Source organism: Mauremys mutica, chromosome 6 (assembly GCF_020497125.1).
Source record: "Mauremys mutica isolate MM-2020 ecotype Southern chromosome 6, ASM2049712v1, whole genome shotgun sequence".
Classification (NCBI taxonomy): domain Eukaryota; kingdom Metazoa; phylum Chordata; order Testudines; family Geoemydidae; genus Mauremys; species Mauremys mutica.
The window spans coordinates 93,315,044-93,339,636 of NC_059077.1; the positions used below are offsets into that span (position 1 = coordinate 93,315,044).

A 24,593-nucleotide genomic window follows, 5' to 3' on the forward strand; every position below is an offset into this window, starting at 1 on the left:
ATTCAAACTCTTGCAAATCTGTGAAAGGGATTTGAGGTCAAAATCCAAACTTGTATATGGATTTCAAATGCATTATTATCAAGTATTTGTATTGCAGTAGGGTATAGGAGCCCCAGTCATGGACTAAGACTTGTGTTAGGTGCTGTGCAAACACAGAAAAAAAAAAGCTGGTTCCTGCATCCAAAGAGCTTATAAATAAATATAAACAAGAAACAAGTGGATACAGACAGACAGGGGATCATAAGAACATGATGAGACACTACAGGTCAGCATGATAAGCAGTAGGCACAGCACACCAATTGCCTATCAGTTGTAGCTGGTCCCTCTGTCTGTGTGCAGAACCAAATCCTTCATGCTTTGAAGTCCAGAGCTAAATCTGAATGTTACAGCTCAGGCCCATTTGTCTGTTTAAAAATACCACCTATGGCACATCTATTAAACCTGTCTGTTATCACATCTTGGTTCTCTAAAATGACCACATGCAATATTGTCACTTTTGCACCTAAGAAGATGTGAGATTGAAAAAAAATCACTATGAATACTGGCCCATTTCTGCTCTAAGATCAACCCCAGTGAAGGCAAGGTCGATGGCCACCAGTTCGCATTAAAGACATCTGCTGTTTTTATCCCTTTCTCAGACTCCCTGCTAGTTGCACTCCTCAGACTAAAGTGCTGCTGCTTTCTGTTTTGATTTTTTAGCTGTACAATCAGATGTGTCAAAACGCGAAAGGATTACGATTTTATTCAGCATTGAACTTTATTTTTCTCACACTGGTTTGAAATCTATTGACTTCAATGAACCGATCTCAGTTTACACCAGCAGAGGATCTGACCTCAGAAGTGTAAAAAAAAAATTACAGTACCAAAACATTTGTTGTTCTTTCTTTCACTCTGAAATCTGCTTTTAGTTAACTCCAGTGAATGGTTTTGCAAGGCATTTGTGTGTGTGTGTTTTGGATAGAGCCCATATTTAGCGTTCAAACAACCATCAGCCAATCATTAGAGTCCTAGAAATATTCTCTGGTTGCTAGGTGTGGTCACCCAACGTCTTTATAAAAATCACAAGCCTTAGGCTTTCCTCTTCTAGACTGCAGCTTCCAGAGAAGTAACACTTTTTTAGCTGTGTGAAGCAAAAGGTATGCATTTTTTAGTTCTTTGTGGGTCTGTGTTGATTTAGCAAACTTTAATACATATGTACTACATTTAACAAATGATTTTGTGCAGTTTTCTGCAGATTGTTTTGGTTGGCACAGGCACAATGGGTGTGGTCATTTCTTAAAGTATTGCATTTACATTCAGGGGTTGGAACTGTCACTATTTTTCTTTACTTGAGGTGCACAAGAAATCTTGAATAAATATTAAGGATTGGAGAGCACATTTGCTTGGAATTAGCTGGTTTCTGTTTTTTAATGGGTTACCATGGAAAGCTATTTTTACAGCAAAACTATGAATAACAGGAAACTAATACCTTATATGGAAATGATTTTTTAAAACTGCTTTTACTGTGACAATAGTTAGCTGCTTAAAAATAGTATTAATTGTTTCAGAAAGTTCAGTTGTAAGTGAAAAAGAAACCTTAGTCATAGTCTTAATGAGGTAGCTACGAAAATAATCTGCTTTTATAATTAAACACTAATGTAAGAGCAATTCAGTATGAGTAAGTGCTGCAGAATCTGGTTCTTGGTCTGCTCAGACTTTCCATTAATTTTTTCTCCAAGGGTGAGGCTGTTTCTCTCCTCTCTGTAGTTCTTTTGTGTCCTGAGGACAGGTTTTTCAAGCTTTTGGTACATAAGAGTGAAGCACTATTTCCTGGGTGTTGGCAGGATTGTACAGGAGGCATGGACAATAGGTACAAAACCACTTTTGATGTCTACACTAGCAAAACTTTTTGCTAATGGGGTTTAACAATGTTAATAGATTCTCTTTCAAGACCAACTTAGTGTGTCTATAAAATCTGTCATGCTGGTCCATCTAATATAGTTCCTGGAGAGGCAAACCCCCATATGAAATGTGGTATGCAAAGGTTTGGCTTGATTCCAATCTCACAGCTGTGTAAATCACAAGAAATCGCACTGAAGTCAATGGAGTGTAAAAAACAATGTAAGATCAAATTCAATCTCATTTTGTTTCCAAAGACAAAAATTAAAAAGTATTTAGCTGTTGTTTAATGTTACTACAGAGATTCAGCTTTTGGATAGTGGGACAAATTCTTGCCAGACTTCTGATAATCAGCCAAATAACTTTTCAAGTACTTATTAGAAGCAGGAAGAAATGTCTCTCTCCCCCTATGGTACCTGCAGCTTGGCCACTTTTTCCTCTCTTTCCATCTTGGTCATTTCTAGATGGTGTCCCAGGCTGAGCGTGGGAGTGGAGGGAAGTTTAGGAAAAGGCACCTCTCCTTAGTGATCCTGGCAAGAGTCCAGCCAGCTTCTCCTTTTCTCTTCATAGCAAATTCAAATCCTCTCTTACCCACTTCTCCTGCTAAATTAGGCTTCTCACTCTCAAGAGTGTGCTCAGAGACCCTGGAAGTATCTTCCTGCACTCTTGCAATCTTTTATTATCGCTTATAGTAAGCTATCATGTTGCACCAATCAATATACGTTGTTTAAACTGGGCCGATAAGGAATTTCATCATGTAGACTCACTTATTTCTTAACCCTCTGAATCAACAGATCAAACCAAAGAGCAATCAGAGTAAGGTATTTAACCCTGCCAGAGTGCTATTTACCTTGTAGAATTAAAAAAACAAACAAACCCAAAACCGCTAGTAGTTTTCTAGAACAAAATGGATGGATTTATTTGCCAAAATGTCTGTATGGAAAAGGGAAATGAGGGACTAGACTTCCTCCTGCACCAAGATCAGGCTGACAAAGGAGGGAGGGACCATAAAGGGAATCAATTAGTTATGGCTACCTGAATCTCATGCCGTGTCTACTCAGCCTCGATGGAAATTAGAGCAGCCTAGGGGTTTATAGCAACTGCCTATGGTCCTGAGTGGACCTTACACTGGCTAAAAATTTGAAGAGCAGAGCTGCACTCTAACTGTCCCCTCCTTACCTGCATCACAACCTCTAGACCAGGGTATGTGTGTATGTGTGTGTGAGGGGGGAGTGGTTGGTGTAGAAGCCATCTCCACTAGCTTTATGCCAGCTAGGAGTTCTCCTGCACTCTGAGATTTCTCAGTTGGGCAGCTGTGGCCAGATTCCAGTCCCTTTGTGCATTCAATGTTTGATACATTCCCATTTCATTTAGGGTACAGTAGAGATTACGGCTCATATCTGGGAGCACAGAGTGCAACCCAGGCAGGGCCGGCTCCAGACCCCAGCGCGCCAAGCGTGCGCTTGGGGCGGCGTCCCACGGGAGGGCGGCAGGCGGCTCCGGTGGACCTCCTGCAGACGTGCCTGCGGAGGGTCTGCTGGTCCCATGGCTTCGGTGGAGCATCCGCAGGCATGCCTGCGGGAGGTCCACCGGAGCCGCGGGACCAGCGGACCCTCTGCAGGCACGTCTGCAGGAGGTTCACCGGAGCCGTGGGACCGGCGACCGCCAGAGCGCCCCCCGCGGTGTGCCGCCCTGCTTGGGGCGGTGCAAATCCTAGAGCCACCCCTGAACCCAGGAGTGGTATTGCAAAAGTGGTTTTAAGTTACCATTGCACTTTCTTGATCATGGGCTTGCTGTGCACAGGGCAGTCACCCGAGGGACTGAGAAAGCAGCTGGGAACCACCAGCCACGCTTCTTCCCTGACCACTCCCCATATTTGAGTGACCAGGATGGGGGATGGCATAAGAGCCACTGCAGCCACTCTATTTATTATTGGTCCGGTCCTTAATTAATACCAACATTAGTGTTGCTCTACTGGCCCTCAACTCGGGTGAGGGGTGAATAAATGTGAAAGCTGTTCAGCTAGAACTGAGGCTGGGGATCATCATCTTTTTCAACCACACAAGATTTTTATGATTAAAAATTGTTTCCTTTTAGATTATTTATCCAATCAGGTATTCAGGCATTGAAATGGGCCTATGTTTTTTTTAATTGAACCATAGGACATGAATAGGACAAAAGTGTGTGTCCTACTTTCACCAACTGTAGGGTGGCATTATGCTTGTCCCATGGCCCAAGATTCCTACTGGAATAAAAGTGAGTCATGCAGGCGTCCGTAGCAAGAATGTGGCCCTAGGTTTGACACAGGATGCTAAAGCTATGAGATAATGTCGAAAAAGAAAATATTCCAAATGCAAAGCTAATAAACTATCCTTAACCTACTAGTTATTATAAATGCTTAAAATTAGCTCTGCTCGGGAATATTCTGCTCTGGTCAGGATGTGAAGGCAAAGACCATAACAGAGTTAAAAAAGAACTATAAATTTGTGGAGGATAGGTCCATCAATGGCTATTAGCCAGGATGGACATGGATGGTGTCCCTAATCTCTGTTTGCCAGAAGCTAGGAATATTGACAGGGAATGTATCACTTGATGATTACATGTTCTGTTCATTCCCTCTGGGGCACCTGACTTTGGCCACTGTTGGAAGACAAGATCCTGGGCTAGATGGACCTTTGGTCTGACGCAGTATGGCCATTACGTTCTATTCTGTAGAAATGTTTTTTTAATGGAAAATGGAACTGCTGCAAAATCAGTAATGTAGTCTGGCCAGGGAGTGAGCCCAGCCCATAGAGGAGGACAGATGTCTGAGGCACCCAAACTACTATTCCTATGATGTATCATGGCAGCTCAGGCAAACACATTTCAATATCGAATAAGGCTAGAATAAAATGTGTTGACATTGCCAAATAGAATTTTTTCTGAACTTTGTCCGTTTCATAAATATTTTTTATTTTTTTAATTGAAAATTCAAAATTTTAGAATTCTCACAAGATGGAAATTCCAACTTTTGACCAGCTCTCTTAGAATTCCTTACCTCCCAAAATCCCACATTGCTTTTCAGTCCTTTCAGTATTATACATCAATCTTAGAGCCTCGTTATACCCAAGAGATGCAATGACACAAATGTGATCCAGGTGATGGAGTTTTTAGCAAAAATCAAATCTTCAGCTTCAACAACATTATACGTTCTGTCAAAAGTTCAATTTTCAGACATCCTCTAGTCTGATTTGTTTTCCTAACATAAGTCTATAGGATACTTTATTTAGATACTATTTCTTACTGTGCTGCAGTAGGATCTGATCAAACCCTTTATTTAATATCAACAATCTGAGCTAAAATGAAGCTAGGTGTGGCTTACATACCCATCTATCCCCTCTTTTATAATATATCTGTGTTTCAAGTGCTGTGTTTTATAGTGAGTACCACCAGGGCCGCCCAGAGGGGGGGGCAAAGGGGGCAATTTGCCCCAGGCCCCGGGCTCCGCAGGGGCCCCCAAGAGAAGAGCGGAGGCTCCCGCCTCCGCCCCTCTCCTGGAGCCTCAGCGCATCAAGCGCCGAGTCTCCGGCCGAGCCCCTGAGCTCCGCCCCGATCCGAGCTGCGTGGTGAGGGGGCGGGGCTGGGAGCTCCAACAGGGCCTGAGCCCCACCCCACTCAGAGCGGCGTGGGGAGGGGGCGGGGCAGCTGCCTCCGCTCGGTGTGGAGCTCACAGCCCCGCCCCCTCACCACGTGGCTCTGAGCGGGGCGGGGCTCAGGCCCCGCCGGAGATGCACTCGGGTAAGAGGCTGAGGCGGGGGGGAAGCGGGACCCGCCTAAGCCGAAGCGCAGCCCGGTCTTCGGCGGCGGGGGGCCCCTTCTGTTCCGGGACCCGCCGCCAAAGTGCCCCGAAGGCCCGCGGCGGGGACCCCTCCCCCCGCCACCGAATTACCGCCGAAGACCGGGCTGCGCTTTGGCGGCGGGTCCCGCTTCGACGGTAATTCGGCAGCGGGGGGCTCCCGCCGCGGGTCTTCGGGGCACTTTGGCGGCAGGTCCCGGAACGGAAGGGCCCCCCGCCGCCGAAGACCCCGGGCCCCCGGAATCCTCTGGGCGGCCCTGAGTACCACACATTAATTACTCTTTGAATGTAAGCTGATCCTGAAATGGTCATTTGTCTCTATTTACTTAAAAGCAGGATTCAACCAAGCCCCATTAATGAATCCCTTATAGGCGCAATAAGGTAGGATAAGGATGGAGCCGCAGCCTTTAATTCTATTGTTTTTGTGGGTGGGAGGCTGAGAACACTAATTGTATCTTTTCCCAGTGGTTTAATACTCTCTAGCATGCTTATCTGAAATCCTGTCCATTAGTTTGTAAGACATATTACACACACACACACACACACACACACACACAGTGGAAAGTGCTCCCTCATTGAGGCACTCATGGTGCCACACAGTTAAAATCTGATAAACAACAATTCAAATCACACACAATATATAATAAAAAATCCAGTTCTAATGTACTAAAAAGCCAAACAAAAGTGAATCATGAATGTACTGCACCTCTACCCTGATATAATATGACCCAATATAACACGAATTTGGATATAACGAGGTAAAGCAGCGCTCCGGAGGGTGGGGGGGCCTGCACGCTCTGGTGGATCAAAGCAAGTTCAATATAACGCGGTTTCACCTATAACGCGGTAAGATTTTTTGGCTCCCGAGGACAGCGTTATATCGGGGTAGAGGTGTATAAAATACCACACATTCATTCTGGCCCAATACATTTTCCATTGGGAAAAAGAATAGATGAGATTTACTATTTTCCATTTTCTTCTTCTGTTGTAGAAAATACTCCCTTGTCTCAATTAAAAACTGGAGGGGATGAATAAGAGCGGTCATTACCGAATTACAGAATTAGATGTTTATATGGCTATGAAGAACCCAGCATTATAAAAGTACTTTTGAAAGGCTACAAACCCTCGAAGCCAACTTCTAACTAAATGGGGAGGTCAAGGAAGACATTTTTCTGTGGGTTTCTTGCTCTTTCCTTTGGAACTGCTGATATTGACCACTACTGGAAACAGGATGCCAAACTAGTTGGAACACTGGTCTGAGCTCTTCTGTTTCTAAAACATGTTCCAATAGCTAAGGCTGTGTGTGAGCAATTGCTTAATGCCATAAGGGCTGCCACATATACCTTACACATTCACTCACAACTCATTGTGCCTGAATTTGCAGACATTACTCAGCCTCCCACTGTAGTCAACAGGAGTATAGTGACTCCAGGATTGGGTCTCTTGCTTGCAAAATCCTTTGGGATGCCATAAGTATAAAGGTGATGAAAAACAAATGTTGTTTTCTAATAGTTCATTTTCTCTCTCCAGAAACTTGGGTCAACATGTCGATAGTGCAAGCATTTCTTAAGCAGGCCTGGTTTATGGACAATGAGGAGCAGGAGTGCATTGTAAGTACTGCAAGCTCCCAAGAGCATAACTTTCACATACAAATGATTTTAGAAACACAGTTAAAAACATCAGCACAGATTGCCAAAATGTTGGAATCAATCTGTATTTTGTTATATACTTAAGGGATGAAATCATTCTTTTTTTAAGACAATGGCAAACGTCTCATTAACTTCATTTGGGCCAGGATTTTACACTAGGTACTACTAGCATATGTCTGTGATGGCAAGTCCAGTATCAGATAACAGATATTATTCTTATTTACACACAGTAACATCTAGTTACCAGTTTGTATCCAACACCCATTTGGGACAACCATTTCAGTTACTGTAATGAAATGTCATTCTCTGTAGCCAGCCATTGATACTATAAAGAAGCAAAGCTAAAATGAGTCCATCTGCCACACAAGGGAATATGGACATCTAAGACTATCAGGATGAAATGACATTTAAAGAGGACACAGGGACTCCTAGTGCCATGAAAATTTCAAAACAAATGAACATAGGAAACCCAGAGTCTGAGACTAGTAATGTGAAGGAGGAACTGATTCAATCAAAATAAGTTCTTTGTTCTCATGCAGATATGGTATGATCTGGATAAAAAATGATTAGGGTGGGATCTCTAACAATGAGTACTGGGACCTAGTCTCATCAGTGATACCAGAAAGATTTACAAAATGGAACTGTTCTGCATCATTTAAAAAAATTCTGATGATACAGAGATATGAAACATTGTTGATACAACAAGGAGGATTCTGATAACCTAATGGATGTCAGTGTCAGTAAAAAATAAAGTGATACACCAGTGAGAAGTCACAGTATAATGGAAAGTAACATTCGGGGCAGATGGCTAAGGTGGCTTTAAACCATTTTGTGGAACCCCAGTCCTGCAGCCTTTCCATCCAGGGACTGCCTGAGCACAGCAGCCTTCTGGCCAGACTCCCTTTTCACCAGCATGGCTGCCCAGTTGCACCATTACAGCCTGGAATTCTTTTCATGAGCAGCTGCTTTGGCTCAAAAGATTCGCCATGGCAGCCAACGTAAAAATTAAATCATAGGGCATGTCTGAGACCTGGGGGCACTGAATTAGGCAGTGCCTCCTCTTAATGTGCCACATCTACCAACAATTATTGTAGAGCACATTTAATAGTATTAAGTACATGCGACTCTCTCTAGTCTAGCTTTGCCAAGTTACATGTGTATGTTAATAAACACAGATAATGATATAATTATGGAAGTAGGCCATCCACACAGTTGCTTAGTCAGATATCAGCACTTCAAGTATATTAAGTAGTTCATTTTGCCCTATGCATCACAATGTATCCGGTGCATGTACACCTTGCTTCTTGTATCGTCTTCCTTAATCATTCACTTCTGAAGTTCTTTAAAATATATCCAATAAAGAGAGAAAAGGCAGGAGATAAGACTGAAGACACAGAGAACAGATGATTAATTCTATGAAAGTTCAGATATTAGCATTTGACCCAACTAATGTAGTAGTACAGTGCGCTATCAGACCTCACACCCAAACAGATTTGAATACCAATAGTTTGCACTTATATATTTTATTTCATCCTAGGATTTCAAAGCATTTTACACATTAATTAATAAAGCTTCACAACACCTCTGTGAGCTGGGTAATTATTAATCTCACACTGACGTCAGTGGTGTTGTTCCTGGTGCACCGGCGTTGTTGGACCAAAAACAGATCCTACGTGACTTGCCCAAGGTCACACAGCAAGTCAGTGGTAGGGCTGGTAATTATATAACTAAATAGCCTTGTGCTCTACTCTTTCCCTTCTTTAATAATGGGGTTACAAAGGGATAACATTCCCTTCCTTGATAATAGTACAGAGTAGTAAGTTCTCCCAATTAGGAAACTCACATGAGCTGCTTGTTGGCATAAAATGAGTCTCTGTGAAATGACCAAATTCTGTTTCTTTTAGAAAAATTCAAAAGGTGGATCCGCAGTCCATACCTACCCTAGCTTCAATCCATCATCTGATGCTGCCGCATTGGACAAAGCTATAACTGCTAAGGGTAAGAAGAGTAAAAATATGACACACCATTATAGAATTAGGATTTTTCCCCAGGGAAATTGAGAATGAATAACCTTAAATAAAATGACAGAACCAGAGGTAACAGCATTCAGCAGAGAAAACTCATACATATCTAAAAGACTAGCAAGTTATCAGAACTACTGCATTCTGAATGTGGCACATGGGAAAAAGTGGAACGTTTTGATTTCTTAACTTTGTGTTTCAATTTCAGACTGTAACGCTGCATTAACAGTTCGTGCATTTTTTGCACAAAGGGTAGCAATATTATAAATTTAATCTTTAAAGAACTGAAGGAGAATTATTACATGCCAAGTTAATGATTTTGATTTGATTTCCATAAAATGTCCCCAAGATGAAGATGTGAATTTGCTGATACTGTGCTATGTACTCTTTCAATTACCCTTTTGTCTTTAATGAATCTCACATTGGGCAGAATATGACGTCTTTTTCAATTAGACTTACTGAAATTAAACATGAGCATGATAGCTAATAATATTTATTCTGTTTAGCTACGGCCTAGTGTGGGTACTTCACTCAGAACATTTCAGTGACTTTGTATATGACACCATAGCAAAAACGGATTTCAACAACCTTTAAGGAATCTATTTATCTGCTTTCTTGGCTATAATCACAATTTAGTAAATTAATTACTAAATTTTCTCCTTGGATAAATGTAAATGTGTCTAGCAGTGTAAACAAGACAAATTTCAGAGAATATAATATACAAATCATGATTTGTACACATAACTTAGAGATACTGGCAAGCAAAATGGAAGGATGATGAAAATGATTTACAAAGATTTGTTTTCCATCACTTTCAGGTGTGGATGAAGCAACCATCATTGATATCTTGACTAAAAGAACTAATGGACAACGCCAGCAGATCAAAGCTGCATACCAGCAGTCTAAAGGAAAGGTACAGTAAGAACAAGGCTGCTGTTAATATGCAGCTTGAGTTTTTCAATTTTTGCAGCTAGTCCTGACAGTCCATGCAGCTTTAGCTTCCCAAAACATAATATGACAGGGAATCTTCTCTATGTAGTTGCTGAAGGCTGTGGCCGGGAATGATAATGTTGTACTGCAATTACATTGCACCCTCAGATGTGCAAAGGCTATTAATCTTTTAACTTAATGGCCATCATCATCCTGAGGTAAAGTTCAAGGCTCTAATCCTGCAAATCACCAAGCACCTTAAAGCCCCAGTGGACTCATTGAGAGTCATTGGGAGTTGAGAGCTCTCACTAATATTTTGGAGGCATTTAGTACTTGGCAGGATTATGCTCCAACAAAGCATGAGAAGAGCTGATGTGTTCACTTGTTATCCTGGGTATCTATATGAATTGCCAATCTAATGGTATATAGAAAAGCAAACGTAAAGGGCAGGCTGCGGCTAGCCCTTGTGCAAGTGTACAGGGGGAAGGATGCAAGAAACCTTGTGCATCTTGCATAAGGATAAGGTTGCCAATTCTCAAGGATTGTCCTGGAGTTGCCAGGAGTTAAAGATTAATATTTAATTAAATATGTTGTGATGAAACCTCCAGGAATATGTCCAATCAAAATTGGCAACCTTACATAAGGGCCAATTCCAATCACAATATCTGTGCTTGGAGAACCAGGAGGAATTTCTCCATGTGTGCTCAGGAAGGGGTATCATTCCAAAAGGGGCAAGGAAGAGGCATGATCATGGCCCTGCCTCACTTCTACCCCAGCCCATTGAATGGGTCTGGTGCACAGTCTGCTCCATCCTAGTGGATGTTACAGACTGCACCCTTACTGCCCTCGGTGCTCAGGGGAGTTTGGGGATCATTGCATCTCCTTGAGAAGGTTGTAGCGCTGCACCTCCCTACAACAAACTCTCCAATCTAGCCCATAACTTTACTGAAATATTATTTAAACAATCGACATATCTAAATTATTGAACCTTTAAGTCACAAAGAAACCAGCAATCAAATTACTCACCCTGAAGTGGCTTGCAGGGAACCACTACGAAAACAGTTCTAAGAAAGTGCCTTTTTTTGTCTAGGTTTTCTGTCTTCCTGTTCAGCAAACCTCACTGTGGTTTACACAGCCTTACCCCGCCCCAGAGAGGAAGCCCCAGTTTTGCAATTCTTTTTTATTAAGGCCTACATTAAAACACAGTTTCAAAGTCACAAAGAGCTTTAGGATTCATCTCACCCCTTTTTAAAACTAAAATTTAATTTTCAATTTTGATAATATGAAAGATTTTTAAAATGCTAAGAGCATATTCTCTAGGGACCTATGTACTCTAGTGACTGGTGGAGTATAGGAAACTAAGCAGAATTCAGCAGATATTGACTACTGAATCTAGTGCTCCCTTAGCAACCCCACTGATTTAGGAGGTCCTAACTTGCAGAACAGAGTACCCCTGCTTGGTGTATCAGTAAAGAGGTGACAGGTTCTTAAAGCAATTATTACAGGCTTGTTTGGGGGGTGGGCATAGGGCTATAATTTTTGCACACACTGAAGTATCAAGAACTGCATTTAAGTAAGGAAGAGCTGATATATAGGATATGTGAAGATCCACTACTAATCCTAAACTTGCAATATCTCTCACATCACTTGCCAGTACTGAGCTTGTTTGAAAATCTCCATTTTAATAGGGTGGTTTCCAACTTCTTTATTCCTAACCAGGCAAACACAAAAGCCCTCGCCCCCCACCCAAATGCACTTGTAAGCAAGTCACAATCACAATAACAATATTAGCTACTTATAAGAACTGGAAAGTTTGCTTTGGTTTTATTTTTGTCTTCAGTGCAGTATGCAGGAGAGAGTACTTCTGAACACTTTGTAATAGCTAGTTAAAGAATCATCAACATGAATAAAAGGCAGACAAAGTACCCAAAGTTTAAAACATGATTCTCTATAATGGAAGGTGAATTTTTCTACCTAAGGGAGATAGAATAGGATTGCTCATTCATTTTCTGGGTGCTTCTGAACTGTGGGTCTTTAAAGCTTGCCAGCTTACAATTGTGTATCCTTCCTTGTAGTCTCTGGAAGAAGCTTTGAAAAAAGCCCTCAAAAGTCAGCTTGAAGAAGTTGTCCTGGCTCTGTTGAAAACTCCAGCCCAGCTTGATGCTGAGGAGCTCAGGGCCGCTATGAAGGTATGGCAATAAAATTTCAGCACAACTCCCAACTTAAAAAACTCTGCTGCTATCCTTGCTTATATTCTGCAATTATATTCAGATTCGAATATTGGTTGCAGTGCCAAATAAGAACACCATTAAATTCAAAGCGTCAGACAAGAGTAGACACCACCACAAAGCAGCAGAATGGACTAATTCTTCAAAGCTAAAGTTATAGTCAGGCCAAGTAAAAACTCTGATGGAGAAAATTTATTTAACACTAGACATGTGGAAATATAACCCATAAGCTAAAGTTCAGGTGGCAAATGCAGCCCTTGACAGGGGTTGAACAAATGGTGCTCTTTCACTTCTGTCATTTCCCTATAGCATTTATTAAATTACTATTTTTTTAAAAAAAGAATTTGATTTCCTTCCACCCAGTTTTCTCAGAGCAAGCCCTACCTATAAGCTGCTCAGTCTTTGTAATACCTCTCTCAGACATTAGTAGCATTAAGTATGATAAAGAGGAACTATAGTAAAAATAATTTATAGGATGGTGTGAAAAGCTTATTGTTTCTGATTTACTGGAAGGCTTGGCTTACTGTATACAGGCTCCCAGATGACATAACCTTCCAAAAACTTATGCATCTGTAATCAAGGACATTGATTTTATAGTTATCACATGTGGTTCTGTGCTTCTAGATGTTGTGTTTCCCTAGTTACATACGGTCAGACAAAATTTGCTCAACTATTTTCCAACAGGGGCTTGGAACTGATGAAGATACCTTAATTGAGATTCTGGCTTCAAGGAACAACAGGGAAATCAGAGAAATCAACAGAGTCTACAAGGAAGGTAATTCATAGGTTGTAAGATTACATGCATAGAACATATCATTGGGGAAGGAATAAAGGCATGGTCGGCCAAGCTATTTCTCTCCCTAGTGTTGGTGATTTTGAAGGATCCATGGCCAATGAGTCTGAGAAATTCCATTCCTGCCATAAAAAGTTTCACTCCAAAGCAGCGGAAGAGCCTTACTGTCCCCTGCTTCTTCTCATGTAAACCAGAATCCTTATGGAAAATGTGACTCAGGGAATTTATAAAAAGAGATGGACCTAAACCATCCTCCCCCTTCTATTCCCAAGGTTAGGTATTTGGATCAGACTCCAGACTTCACAGTTCATCTCAATTTATTAGTAAACAAATTAGAGAGGGCACATAAAAATTATTCAAATATAGCTTCCTACAAAGATAACAGTGGGACCCAAATCAAAATGACTAATTCTAATATTGATAAAAACACGTATTTAAGTAGGAGATTTGGAACTGGAAGGAATATTTCTGTAAATGAGATGAAAGAATTCTTTAAAATATCGTGGGAATTTTTTTTATTGTTTTCTTCTTTCATTGTAGAGCTTAAGAGAGATCTTTCAAAAGACATTGTCTCAGATACATCTGGAGACTTCCAAAAGGCTTTGCTTGCTCTAGCCAAGGTATGCTGTGTTCAAATACTTTCAATAAACTTTATTTTTAAGAAAGAGTTGAGTTAGATGACGTATGTACATCAGCCAGAGAAACCATGGGGGACTTGTTTGTTGCTTATTATTCTTTATTTAAAAATAAATAAATAAATAAATCTTACTATGTGGAGCAAAATTTCTCTTTAAACAAGTTGATGTTTAGAATAATATTTTCATCCTACTAGAAGTTACAAGAAAAATCCTGATTTTTACTGGCCTCTGTTTGCTTTTAAACTTTTTCACTTGATCAGAGTTTATAAGTATTTTGAAGGTAATAATAGAAGTCATAGAAATTATTGAATCTCAGATGATGGCAAGTTAAAAAGCAATGCCAAGAAATAGGAATGTAAAACTTTCCGCTATATAGCAGGAAATATTTCTTAACAGTAATATAGCTGGATAAAAGCAGAGTGAGTGGAAGGTGGACAAATTGCCCTATATGCAGATATTTAAAAGCAGATTAAATAAAACATTTATTTAGTGGGCATGGTCAGGGGCAGCTCTAGGAATTTGGCTGCCCCAAGCACGCCGGTCCCGCGGCTCCGGGGGACCTCTTGCAGTCATGCCTGCGGGAGGTCCCCCGGAGCCGCGGGACCAGCGGACCCGCCGCAGTCATGCCTGTGGCAGGTCCACCTGTCCCGTGGCTCCGGTGGACCTCCCGCAGGCATGACTGCGGAAGGTCCGCCGGAGCCACCTGCCGCCCTGCTGGCAAAATGCCGCCCCAAGCACGCGCTTGGTGGGCTGGGGTCTGGAGCTGGCCCTGGGCATGGTATATAAAATCTTTCTGTAAAGTCAACAGGTATCAGACTCCATGATTCAGGGATCTGAAGTTGTCACAATCTGAAATTTCTTGTCACAATCTGAAATTTCCCCCCGCAAAATGAAGGATTGAGATTTAAAATATCATCTTGAGATAAAATCCTTGATCAGAATGAAATGTATTAAGTCCATCTTAAAATGAGTTCAGTGTCTGAATTTCTACCTAATGGTTAGATTCTGACACCCGTTATTTTATGGCGAATAGAACCTTACTTGACAAGGAGTCTCAATGACGTTCATATGATTATTCGAGAAGTAAGGCACTACTCAGGTCTGGCCCTAAACAAAGGAAACCCAATTGGTTTGCATATGCTTTGATTTCATTCTTAGAGCAATCGATTTACCCATTGGAACTTCACCTTAGTGCTCTCAAACTTCATGCTAAAATGGCGTAATGGGAAATGGCAGTCATCCCAGGGTTATATAGACAAAATGGTAACGTGAGAAAATGAAATTTTTTAGGGTGACCGTAGTGAAGATGGCCGTGTGAATGAAGAGCTTGCTGACAATGATGCCAGGGTAAGAAAAGGCTCTGCACTCTATTTGAGAAATGTTGTGTCTTGTCTCTTTTCTTTCCATGCTCAATATAGATTGTAACAAGCACAATCACTCGAGCTGAGGACATTATATAATCTGCTGTACTGGTGTCCTCCCTAACCCACCCAAGATCCTTTATTAGTTTAGGGGTTGATGGAGTCTCTTTTCTTGGAGAAAGCTGTTAGTACATGAGCAAGTAGAGGTCAGTAGTGTGGTTGATAAGTTACCCATGATTGCTTCCTTTCATTTATAAAAACCAGTACATCTACCAATCTCTGAGAGGGGAAAGAAGCGTACATGGGTGAGAAGGACCATCTGCACCACCCTAGCCAAAGGAAACTTGTTAGCATTCCCCTTTTTAGCGGTAGCTTTAGCTTTGTAATCATAGGCCTTTCAAGATTCCATGATGCTTATTAGTATGTCATTACTTCAGATTTTAGAATCTTTTTAATGAAAGTTTAAATACCACAACCATTTCCCATAGTACAGCTTCTAGATTAGTGTGATTTTTATTATGGGCAAACACTCTGGTCAACCACACTGAAAGAGCAGCCTATCCTGACCTTTTATGCCTGTAGGTAAAATCACATCATCACTACTCTAATTCAGAGCTTCAAAATTGATATGAAGTCCAGCTGGTTGGCCTCATTGTAAAGCTCAATCCTGCAGTATGAGAGTTCAGTTTCCTAGCACATGTTTGCTTTCAGACACATATACATACACACACACACACACACACACATATGGCTGAGAGGACAGCACATTCATCTTTTAAAATGGAAGGAGTATATTACAGCATCAATAGAATCTCAATAGGTCAATTAAAGTGCATCGTTGTTGGGCTCTGAATGGAGTACTATTGGTAATTCCTTTGCTGAATGGATTTAGCCATGATAGGGGGTCCCACCCCACAGGTGATTATTGTGGGTGGAGGATGTCTGGAGAGCTGGGGAAAAGGAAGAAAGGGAAAGGGTTTAACTAATCATCATATTTGGGGTCGGGAAGGAATTTTCCTCCAGGGCAGATTGGCAGAGGCCCTGGAAGTTTTTCGCCTTCCTCTGCAGCATGGGGCATGGGTCACTCGCTGGAAAATTCTTTGCACCTTGAGGTCTTTAAACCACAATTTGAGGACTTCAATAACTCAGACATAGGTTAGGCATTTGTTACAGGAGTGGGTGGGTGAGATTCTGTGGCCTGCATTGTGCAGGAGGTCAGACTAGATGATCATAATGGTCCGTTCTGACCTTAAAGTCTATGAGTCTGAGTCTAAAATGAGTCTGGTTTTCCATTAATGGCCCTCATGGAAAGAAAAGGAAGATCTGGTGTGTAGTTTTCCCATAATTAATTTCTGTATAATTCTTATCTTCATTAATTATGCATTTGGGTCCAGCAATAGAAAGCCAGTCAGTCCTGTACTTTCCACACTGACAGCAGCATACTTCTCTCAGGAATGGTCATGTTAAAAAATGTTTGGAAATGCCAAGCACAGGTGTCTAGTGGCCTGTGAAACTATTATGACTTTAGCCAAGAATGCAGTAACAGTGGAAAAAGCTAAGAACAAAAATCGTCTGTACAAGTTTGTGACATGTGAGGCATTCTATATTATGCATGGAATGTCCTTAGTCCTTGAAGACAATGGTGCAAAGGCCTATGTTTGGTTGAGGATGAGAGCATTAGATGTGCAATATGCCAGGTCATCTCATTATAAGGATAATATATAAACTTCTGTGCTTTACAATAGGCCTTATATGAAGCAGGAGAGAAAAGAAAAGGAACAGATATCAATGTATTCATTACCATCCTCACTACGAGAAGCTTCCCACATCTTCGAAGGGGTAGGTTGAATGAAGCTTTCTGACTCAGGGAACTGTATTTTAAAAATGCACCTCTCATATATCTGAGTAACAGGTGCCAGAAGTATTGAAACAACTAAGGATGTGAACCAATGCTCACTGAAATCAAACAGTCTTTCCATTGACTTTAAAAGACATTGGACTGGGCCCCAGTTTCTAAAGTCAGATGCTATATCAGTATAAACAGATACTGTATATCCAATGAACAGAAACATGCACATGAGATGGTTATTTCAGCAAAGGCTTGAAATAAGTTATTCCTATGAAATATATTCCCAATACACACATTTTGGATGGTGGTATACAATAACCGGTGCATAAAGTTGACATTTCACATTATGGGTTGAACTGCATCCCATTTTGAGGATCTTCTAAAGTAAATGCAGTAGATGTGTATCTGTCTTAACTTGTTTTTTGGAGGACTGCTTGTGCTTCAGGGAACAATCCAATGCACTAACTGACTGAGGTTAGGAAGGCAATTCCCATATGGGCAGGTTTCATATAATTAACTATTATAGGTTTTTTTGTCACTCCCTCTGAAGTATCTGATACTAACCACTGTCAGAGACTGGCTATTGGGCTAAATGGGCCTGGTACATAACTACACTTTCTGTCATGTGATCTGGTACACCAGTTCCTGTGTCAGAAGTTGGAAACTCAAAGCTGCTGCAAGCTTTTCAAATTGTAGCTTATTTCCTACACTATATATTACTTGCTGATCTGATGACATCATCAAACTGTTAGCTGTCTACTCCAGATGGTGGACAGAGAACTTTTTAACATTAACAAAATAAAGAGAGCAAGAACATAGTATTTTCCCAGTTTTCACTAAGCTTGATATCCATGTTTAGTCTTTCAGAAATATACCAAATTCAGCCAACATGACATGACCAAGGCACTGGACCTGGAACTGAAAGGCGACATTGAGAACTGTCTGACAGCGATTGGTATGTAATCCCCCTTGCCAAGTAACTCATTGCTTCTAAACTGTGCTTCTTTCCATATTAACTATATGAATGTCAGAAGTAAACTATCTTTCATTGCCCCAGTGGGAAGGGATCCTGGTCTCCTATTGTGTTTCATTAAGAACTAGCATAGCTACTGTACATGACAGTTTGGTATCTGACACTTTGGAAAGTCTAACTGGAAAAAAATGGAGTAAACAGGAATTGTTTCAAATAAATAAAAAATATAAATTAATGTGTGAAAATGCACATTTCATAAACACATGTCTTTGTTGAAATCCACTTATAGACTCTGATTCTCATTTGTACTAAAGTCGCTTTAAAGTCGCCCTGGCTGTGTAAAAGGCCCAAAGAGCAAGCATAAAAGTAATTTTAACTCACTTTAAAGCTCTTTATTCTGCCAGAGTGGTATAAAGTTGCTCCAGTGTAAATAAAAATCAGGGCTGTAAAGTTTTTATTCTCCACACTGATTTACTTTATATTTTGATAAAATATTACAAATCATCCACCTAAGATGCGCTCAGGAGAATATCTTTGTAAAGACTCAGGGCAGATGTTTATTGTCACATGTCTGTTATGATGTCCTTTAAACTTTCTATTCACCATGCACAGTACAAATGATGGGAGACTGGGTGGAGCTACAATACTGGGAACTACCCTGTGGCTGAACAATCCTCACTTAAAACATCACACCTCAGTGGAATGAGCATGGGACTGGGAGTCAGGAGACCCGGATTCTATTTCTAACTTTGCCACTGACTCTTTGGGTGACTTTGGGCTAATTGCTGATAGACAAGGCTATCTCCTTTCTAACATCTCCTGGGCCCACATGCCACTTCAAAGGAGGGAGGGATGAGGCAGAACCATGTTCACGCCACACACACCAGCCAGTGGATCTGGCCAGTGATACAGAAGAGTTGCATTCTTACTAAGGTGTGATGAAGTGGGCGTGTCATTTGTGCACCAGAGAGCTCCAGGAGACATTGAGACTTATGGATGTAAACTGCTGCATAGGTGTGAAATATATTATTATTGTACTCCCAACCCAGCTCTCAGTGTTTGGTGCAAGCATAACACACCAATTAGTTTTATTCCTTTGCTAGATTTAGTTTGGGCAAGAAAAAAAATGGAAAAGTACTATCAGCACCCTCTAAAATACATCATGATATCAGGCATATGGTTGGTATAGTTAATTGCTCACTGCATAATGTTTCTAAGGTGGAAGAAAACTGCTTCACTTTGTCACCTGAGAACTGCAGCATATTTCTTAACCTCGTGCTTGCAAATCCCAACTCAGCACTGATGACAGTACCGTTTCCCCCACTTTGCATGTGTGCTTTACTTATGTGTCATATTTAACTCCATCACATTGTTTCATTGCAGTGAAATGTGCCACAAGCAAACCAGCTTTCTTTGCAGAAAAGCTCAACTTGGCAATGAAGGTAGAGTATGCTGAAAAACTTTTGTTTTGGGAGGGAGAACTTTTTAATATAAGATGACAAACTGGGCCAGAGCATCCTGCCATGAAAAGCCCCTCAAGAGGGAGCCAAAGGGGGGAAGAGAATTCAGTAAGTTTCCATACACTTTCCTGTCTGGTACAAGGGGCTTGGGGCTTTATCTCTATACAAACTCATCTGCATCTACCTATCTACAATGGACACAGTTAAAAAGTTAATTTGGTTTCAGTGATATTAACACTATATAAAATGGGGAATACTACTAGAACTGATAATGTCTCTACACCCAGAATGAACTTTAAGAGAATGCCAATGGACACTGTATTAATCTAGTAACTTACAAGGCCTCGTCACTGTAGAATTTTGGAGATCACATGAGACCATAAGGGCCACTATAATGAGCATGTTTCCCCATCCCAGTGGTTAGGAGTTACTCACATAACTCCCATTAGCATTAACAGGAGCTATGCATGTAAACCCAACTGTATCAAGATGAGAAGACACCTCCTCGTGTTTTTTTTTTAAAATATAAATAGAGAGCTTGTGCTTTCCCTGACATTGAAAACAAGCCAGATTTCACTTGTACCTCCACACACCAGAGGGAAATCTGCTTCTCTAGAGAACCCTCACTTTAAGGGGCAGTCGGCCAGCAGAAAGCAAAAGAGCCTTATCAGCATGTCTCCACACCGTCAGGAGGCTGAAAGGGAGGATCTGAGGGCATCAGAGGCAGTGCAGGTTCTGGGGCCTGAGACCCATGCTCATTCAGACGGGGGTGGTCAGATGAAATCACAGCTATTTTTGATTTATGTTGCAACAGTCCATTTCCCCCCAATTGTTTAACATGCAATTCCTTTTGATGTGAAAAATTATTCAGGCTGTCAAAATAAACACGTACCACTGTGATTTAAGAATAATGCTTTTTATGCCCAGGTAATCGTGATTTATTTTTAACAGGGCTCTGGGACACGCCACAAAATACTGAACAGAATCATGGTTTCACGTTCTGAGGTTGACATGAATGAGATCAAGGGCTATTATAAGAAGCTGTACGGCACACCTCTCTGCCAGGCCATCTTGGTATGTTTTTCCTTTCAGCTGAAGCTATATCAGTTACTGAATGTAAAATGTTATTGTAATTGGCTGGCTCAGGAGGCTGGTAATGGGCTTTATAGCCATCCTTTAAGTCACCAATTTTAATTTAGGCGGGGTTGAAAAATAATTACTATCTGATGTTTCTTCAGTGACTCACATGAAAATGGTGGTAGGGCTGAGTCCTTTTCTGGTGGATAAGCATGTGTCACAAAAGCCATTGCAAATGGCGATATACAGCACTTTTTGGCAGTTTCAGCCCGGTGGCCAAAAGATTGAGTGAACATAGAGACGGAACTACTCTCTCCTCCTTTTATCTGTGGCTCCACATGAGACACAGTGGGAGGGCAGGGTAGGAATGCTTACACTGCCCCATCCTTGCTGTAAGGATTCTGGGGATAGACACAGGTCTTCAGGGCTGCCAGTCTGGCACTTTTCCATTACCAATTCTACTTCTGTATGCCATGTAGATGCAGCTGTGCTGGTCCCAGGATATTAGAGAGACAAGACGAGTGAAGTAATATCTTTTATTGGACCAACTTCTGTTGAGGAGAGGGACAAGCTTTCTAGCCACAGAGTTCTGACCCGAAGAAGAGATTTGTGTGGCTAGAAAGCTTGTCCCCCTCACCAACAGAAGTTGGTCCAAGAACAGATATTACCTCATCCAACTTGTCTCTGTAAATCAGCTACTGAAATTTAAATTAAATATATACCTGTACATAGGACAAATTAATATAACATTGACAAAAGCTACATTTCCAGAGCAGTAAGTCATCCTCAGCAGAACTGAGAAGGTGACACCCTTAGCTGGTGTAAATCACTAAGCAATGCCAGCTACAGATCTGTCCCTGTGTCTCTAGGCTTACCTTTTTTAAGGCAAAACCAGACTGCACTTATGGAAAATTTAAACAATCTCCTTCTGGTAGCTCACTGATTTAAATGTACCACTGTCAAATAGCTTTTTGAGAGCTACTGAATACTCTCAATAACAAGCACAGTGATTGTAGAGGAAACTTACAGTACATGGACTAAAACACTCACATTAATCTTTGTCAGTATCTGCCATTTCACAAATAAAATACTGCAGACAGTACAATTATGCAATTTACTAGTATTCTTAAGTGTGTGTGTATATATGCATATATACACACACACACACAATTCTTTGTCTCACATGCTATCGCACTGCATCCTATCTCGATGCAAAATTACATGGCTGCATTAGAAAACTGAATCTGATATAGTACATGTCCTCTGAATCAGGCAAGGCATAGTCACCCTTGAGAAATCATGGAGCTTAATAAATTAGATGCTCATGGAAATCATTCCAAATTGTTGAATTCTGTGAGCAATTAAATATCATGACATCTAAAATTACTTCAAAAGAACCCTATGCTAATAAAAGTTAGTAATAGCCCAATCTTAATATGTATTAATTATAGTTTAAATAAACAATTCATGTTCACTGGTAAAGGGTGACTTTCCGTTTCACCCATGGTAGGAAGGTTAAGGCACTCGATCGGGACTCAGGATAGTCTCAGCTCTGCCACAGACCTACTGTATCAACTTAGGCAAATCACCTAATGACTTTGTGCTTCAGTGCCCCATCTGTAAAATGAATCCTTTCTGGCTCCCACCATTGTCTATCTTGTCTGTGTATGCTGTGATCCTGAAGACTCTCTCATGTGTTTAGTTTTATGCACCCTGAATAGTCCCCTTAACTTAGTGGGACTGTACAGAGTTGATTGAGTTAATCTTGTGTGGCCTTACTTTGGGGAAGGGACTGTCTCTCTTACATGGTGTATATCCAGTGTCCACCACAATGTGGTCTTGATCTTAGTCAGAATCTTTAGTCAGAACTGTAATAATAATTTTAGTGTTCTTAAATTGACAGGATGAAACCAAAGGAGATTACGAAACCATTCTGGTGGCTTTGTGTGGTGGTGACAACTAAGCTTCATGATGATCTGATGCATTCCAGCCTTGTCACCGAGGTTATCATTCCCTTTGTCTCAGCTGTTTACAAAATATAACATAGGCTTTAAACAGAGATGATCTCTGGTTTAGACTGTGGTCCAGACATGTGCTATCTGGAAAATGTGTAGCCTGGAAAATGTATTTTGATATTACTATGCTGTGTGGCATTATTAATCCCTTTTTTCTATTTACCCAAAGCCAAAGAGTGTACTTAAAAGTTCTTTTTGCTTTAAAAAGATTAAGCATATACAAGGTACAGTTTTTCTCTGAGCTACGCAAGTGTAACTTTACAAATAAAATTAACCTGTGAAGAGGTCTAATGTGTCCTTTATGGCTTCTCTACATTTTATGCCTGCTGTTGTTGCATATAGCATATGATAATGAACGAGAATTTAAAACAAGGAAGTGAATTCAACAGCTTCCAGCAGCATAATTAAATTCACAACTTAGGTAAAACAGAACTGAATGGGATTATATAAGTCAGCCTCAGAAGCAGAACAGAAGGTTAACTAGCAATGCAATGTATTTTTCTTAAAATGAGAGATATCAGCATCATGAAAACTAATGCTACTTCTGTCTTCCTGTCACTAATGGTGAAGGCTTTGCATGGGGAATGCTATTCAGATTCTTTTTCAAAATTCAGAATAAACATAAAATTGTGCACTGAGCAAAATTTTCACATATAAATAACTACAGTAGAATCTCAGAGTTATGAACACCAGATTACGAGCTGACTAGTCAACCACACAGCTCATTTGGAACCAGACATATGCAATCAGGCAGCAGCAGAGACAAAAAATGAACAAACACAAAAAAGAGTACAGTACTGTGTTAAATGTAAACTACTAAAAAAAAGGGAAAGCAGCATTTGTCATCTGCACAGTAAAGTTTTGAAGCTGTATTAAGTCAATGTTCAGTTGTAAACTTTTGAAAGAACAACCATTATGTTTTGTTCAGAGTTACGAACAACTGCCATTCCCGAGGTGTTCATAACTCTGAGGTACTACTGTATGTAACTCACAAAGCTGAACACAAACCCCATGAATGGCCTGATGGTTCAGTGTTAAACCAGTTTTACATTGGTATAACTCTGCAGTGGTGAAATATTTTATTTATTATTATTATTTGTATTGCAGTAGTGCTTAGGGCCATTGCCTTAGGCACTTTACAAACATAAGAAATATATAGCCGTAGATCCACAAAGGTATTTACATGTCTAACACAGACAAATCAATGGGAGGTAGACACCTAAATATCTTTGAGGATGTGGGCTTTACACTCTAAATAATAAATCCAAAGTTTTAATTGGTGGGCTTGATAGCGTCTCTCATCACCATCCCCAACGTGCACACTCAGTGCGGGTCCCGCTTTCCACCTAGAGGCCCTCAAGTCTACCAGTGGCTTAGCACAACTGGCTGTGCAGGAAAGATTTGACACTACTTTAGATATTTGTCAGTATGAAAACATTTGATGAAACTGGCCTCAGTGAGACACTGTGCCGCAACAAAGGAGCTTTTCGGACTGCTAGAAGTCATTTAGGTAATAGCCTCTGGAAGTCAGAGCTTTCCCTTCCATAAATACAGTGGTGGGGGGAGGGCATGATGCTGGGTTTTTTTTTCATTTTTAGCTTCGGGACCAAGCCTGAAAGGCCCTACTGAGATACCAGAAAGATAAGGAATTTGGGGCCTTCCAAAAACAATGGAGGAATAAACTACTAAGACTGGATCCTCCAGTCTGGTCAAGCTGCACTCATTGTGGCATTGGAGGTGGGGACAAAGGTGGCTTTCACCTGCTTTAGAGAACCCCAATTCTGGACCTGAGAAAATCCACAGGTAGCAGTTTAAGACAGAATCATGGCCCCTTTTTGGTTGCCAGTCTGGTTTCCATTAATATCTCACCACTATATAATCATAGC

The 24,593-nt window shown here is 40.9% G+C and overlaps 2 protein-coding genes across 2 annotated transcripts in view; one reads left to right on the plus strand and one right to left on the minus strand.

Moving 5' to 3' along the window:
• Nucleotides 1-24,593, minus strand: part of LOC123373224 — a 101,862-nt gene that overhangs the window by 73,101 nt on the left and 4,168 nt on the right. The gene's annotated exons all lie outside the window — the stretch shown is intronic.
• Nucleotides 1,011-22,994, plus strand: ANXA1 (annexin A1). The gene is made up of 13 exons (XM_045022093.1): nt 1,011-1,136; nt 7,244-7,323; nt 9,267-9,360; nt 10,202-10,296; nt 12,389-12,502; nt 13,226-13,316; nt 13,875-13,954; nt 15,263-15,319; nt 17,079-17,172; nt 18,042-18,137; nt 19,539-19,597; nt 20,567-20,689; nt 22,596-22,994. The coding sequence occupies exons 2-13, from the start codon at nt 7,258-7,260 to the stop codon at nt 22,653-22,655; spliced, it is 1,029 nt and encodes a 342-aa protein (XP_044878028.1). The 5' UTR covers nt 1,011-1,136; nt 7,244-7,257; the 3' UTR covers nt 22,656-22,994.

What these genes read in the sequence shown, in the direction of transcription:
- ANXA1 (XM_045022093.1), top strand. Translation starts at nt 7,258, where the DNA reads ATGTCGATAGTGCAAGCATTTCTTAAGCAGGCCTGGTTTATGGACAAT. An exon ending in TTGCTGACAATGATGCCAGG is followed by an intron (nt 15,320 to 17,078) that starts GTAAGAAAAGGC and finishes GCTTTACAATAG; the next exon opens with GCCTTATATGAAGCAGGAGA. An exon ending in AGCTCAACTTGGCAATGAAG is followed by an intron (nt 19,598 to 20,566) that starts GTAGAGTATGCT and finishes TATTTTTAACAG; the next exon opens with GGCTCTGGGACACGCCACAA.